The sequence below is a fragment of the Cariama cristata genome, unplaced genomic scaffold (assembly GCF_000690535.1).
Source record: "Cariama cristata isolate BGI_N322 unplaced genomic scaffold, ASM69053v1 scaffold4420, whole genome shotgun sequence".
Classification (NCBI taxonomy): Eukaryota; Metazoa; Chordata; class Aves; order Cariamiformes; family Cariamidae; genus Cariama; species Cariama cristata.
The window spans coordinates 69,506-72,090 of NW_009595122.1; the positions used below are offsets into that span (position 1 = coordinate 69,506).

At 38.4% G+C, this 2,585-nt stretch overlaps 1 protein-coding gene across 1 annotated transcript in view; it reads right to left on the bottom strand.

Moving 5' to 3' along the window:
• Positions 1-766: 766 nt before the first annotated feature.
• Positions 767-2,585, bottom strand: part of MMAA (methylmalonic aciduria (cobalamin deficiency) cblA type) — a 6,200-nt gene continuing 4,381 nt past the window's right edge. The window contains exon 6 of the mRNA XM_009700682.1: positions 767-1,120. Coding sequence (XP_009698984.1) covers positions 833-1,120 — 288 coding nt within the window. The 3' untranslated portion in view covers positions 767-832. The remainder of the gene's footprint in view (positions 1,121-2,585) is intronic.

Genomic DNA, 2,585 nt, shown 5'->3' on the forward strand with positions numbered 1-2,585 from the left:
TTTGTCTTCTACAAGAGAGAGTGGAAAAAAAAAAAAACAAACACAAACCCAAACACAACTGGGCATTCTGTCTGAACCCAAAAAACACTTCAGTCAGATCAGAAAACCTCAAACCATTACTACTAGAGATCGATTATTCTAGGATAAAGACATTTGCTATTACAACATCATATGGCCGCATTAAAAAAGTTTAACTGAATTTGGCTTTGTATTAAAACATCTATTTAGAAACAGGGATGGTTAAAATTCCCTTCTCCTAGTGTTCAGTGTACAATAACTAACTACAGCTTCCAAACAGGGACTGACCACCACTGTATTCTATTTATATGCATAAAATTTAAAACTAAGACTGTGGCCAGGTGCCGCCAGGGGTCCAATGTTCTTGCTATCACTCAAAGTGAGGAAAGAAAAAGCAAGCCATACTGGCAACACCTGATGCTAGACGAGAATGGAAAGCTGCAGGGTCAACTTCTCCAAGATGGTCCCATAATTGGAATAAAACGCTGCACCACCACAAACCTTTCTTTCCCACCCTCCCAAAATCAGTCACATTTTGACACAGGCATGTATTTTGGATCAACAGATCTATGGCACGAACGAACAGAAGACTTCAAAATGTACTTTTTTCCAACATAGTCCGTAGTAATCTCTGAGTGAGTGTTTGGATTTGTCATGATCTTCGCATATACAGAATCCTACGCTATTTTTTTGCAGAGTACTGGATAGGTATTCTATTAATATCTGCTGTAGTAAAACATTTGAATCCACACATAGAAAAATTGTGTTTAATGTTCATGTTTACATAAAGCACTTAACAAGTAAAATATAACGCTTAGAGACCATCTTTGAATGCTTTCAGTAGCAGGTCGGCTGCCAGCCCAGGAGACAAGACACCACTAAGAACTTTTTCTTCTAGAAGTGGAATCTTGTCCTTGACTGCCAAGTGACTCCGGAAATGGTCCAACATATTTTCTTGGATGAGATTCCACATCCACACTTTCTGCTGTTTCCGTCGTTTGGCAATCAACTCACCACTTGTGAGCATGAGGTCACGAAATTCTGTCATTTTATCCCACATATCTGAGATACCTTCTCCGGTTTTGGCAGAGATGCGCATTACCTGTTGGATTCAGAAGAATTTTTAAAGCCAAGTAACTTCCGGGCTTGAGGGTCCAATTACTGCCTCGGGTAGATCGCACGAAAATTAAGAAATGTATAAGGTAAGCTTACTGCAATACACTCACTTCATGAAGCTCTAAGCAGCTTTGTGCTGGTTTGTTTGTGTTTTTTTTTTAAAAAAAGATCTCAAAATTGGGATTCTACTAACTATAAGTGGACCCTGAGATCCATAGTATTTGGGATAAAAAGGCCTTGTCCAACTGCTTGTATAATGAGTGAGAACCATTCTTACTGAGTTCTTTAGCTAAAAGGTACAGTGTTGCCGTTTTACTTAAATGTGGAGTTAATGACATATTCTGGTAGATACACTCTGGTAACTATTCTTTTGCACTTAAAATATTCCAGAAATGAGGTATTTCAACTATTTTTCACATTTGCTTTCCAGACTAGGACTTCATTTTGCCAAAAAATATTTCAGACATCCAACAAGATCTTACAAATGGAACAGGTGGTGGGTTGTTTTTTTTAAACTAAGTCTCTCTCTCTCTTTCCCCAATCTAGGGGATAGATAGAGCGCCATCAATATTTTCTTTCTTCCAGTTGTCAAATACTGCCATCACTGAAAGAGAGACAGATTTGTGATGGCCTGTTTAATTCACTGATCTCAAACAGTTCTTTTGGGTCACGTTTATCAGATGTGACCTCATATCAGATGTAGAAACAAAAATTACAAATGGAAGGCTAAGCCTCAGGCAGCACAGCTGATTTAAACTTCATTCAGTGGGTCAATTTTAATACCGGGGTAGAGCAAACCTCCTTTCTATATACACGCATATAAATAAAGGGAATGAGAGAGTGTGTGTGTGCTTATCTTATATACACATATTAAAAATTAGTACTGAATCTTTTCCTTAATAATTTACCATAATCTTTTAATAGATGGAATACTGCATTAAAACTAAAGGCCCACAGGATGAGAATTCCAATAATCTAGACATTGCATACACAAGTAGATAAGGTTCTTGCCCAAGAACTTTTATTCTGTGAGACATGAAAAAAAATTAAAGCAATAAAGGAAACACATAAGCAAGTGAAACAACAAAGATAATCATAGGCTTCTGAGTTACAAAAGACAGAGAAATAGCCTATGGGACATCTTAAGATATGCACAGTTTACAAAAAGCAAGACAAGTTTGTACCACTACTGATGTTAGCAACAGGTGTGCCAGTGCTGAGATTGTAGCTTAGGACAGAAATCATGGGGAGGAAGACTGGCTTTGCACAGTGTTTCACGCGGCACACCTTGAGATCAGAAGCGCAGCAGAAAGAGCGGCCATCAACTCTCTAGCAGAGTGTAAAACTAAGCAACAGAACAGAATTTTTTTTATAAGAGCCCAGGGAGACTAGCGTAGCTAGATGAGACTGTAACAATCCTAACTCATTCAGCACTTTTTCGGGGGGGGGGG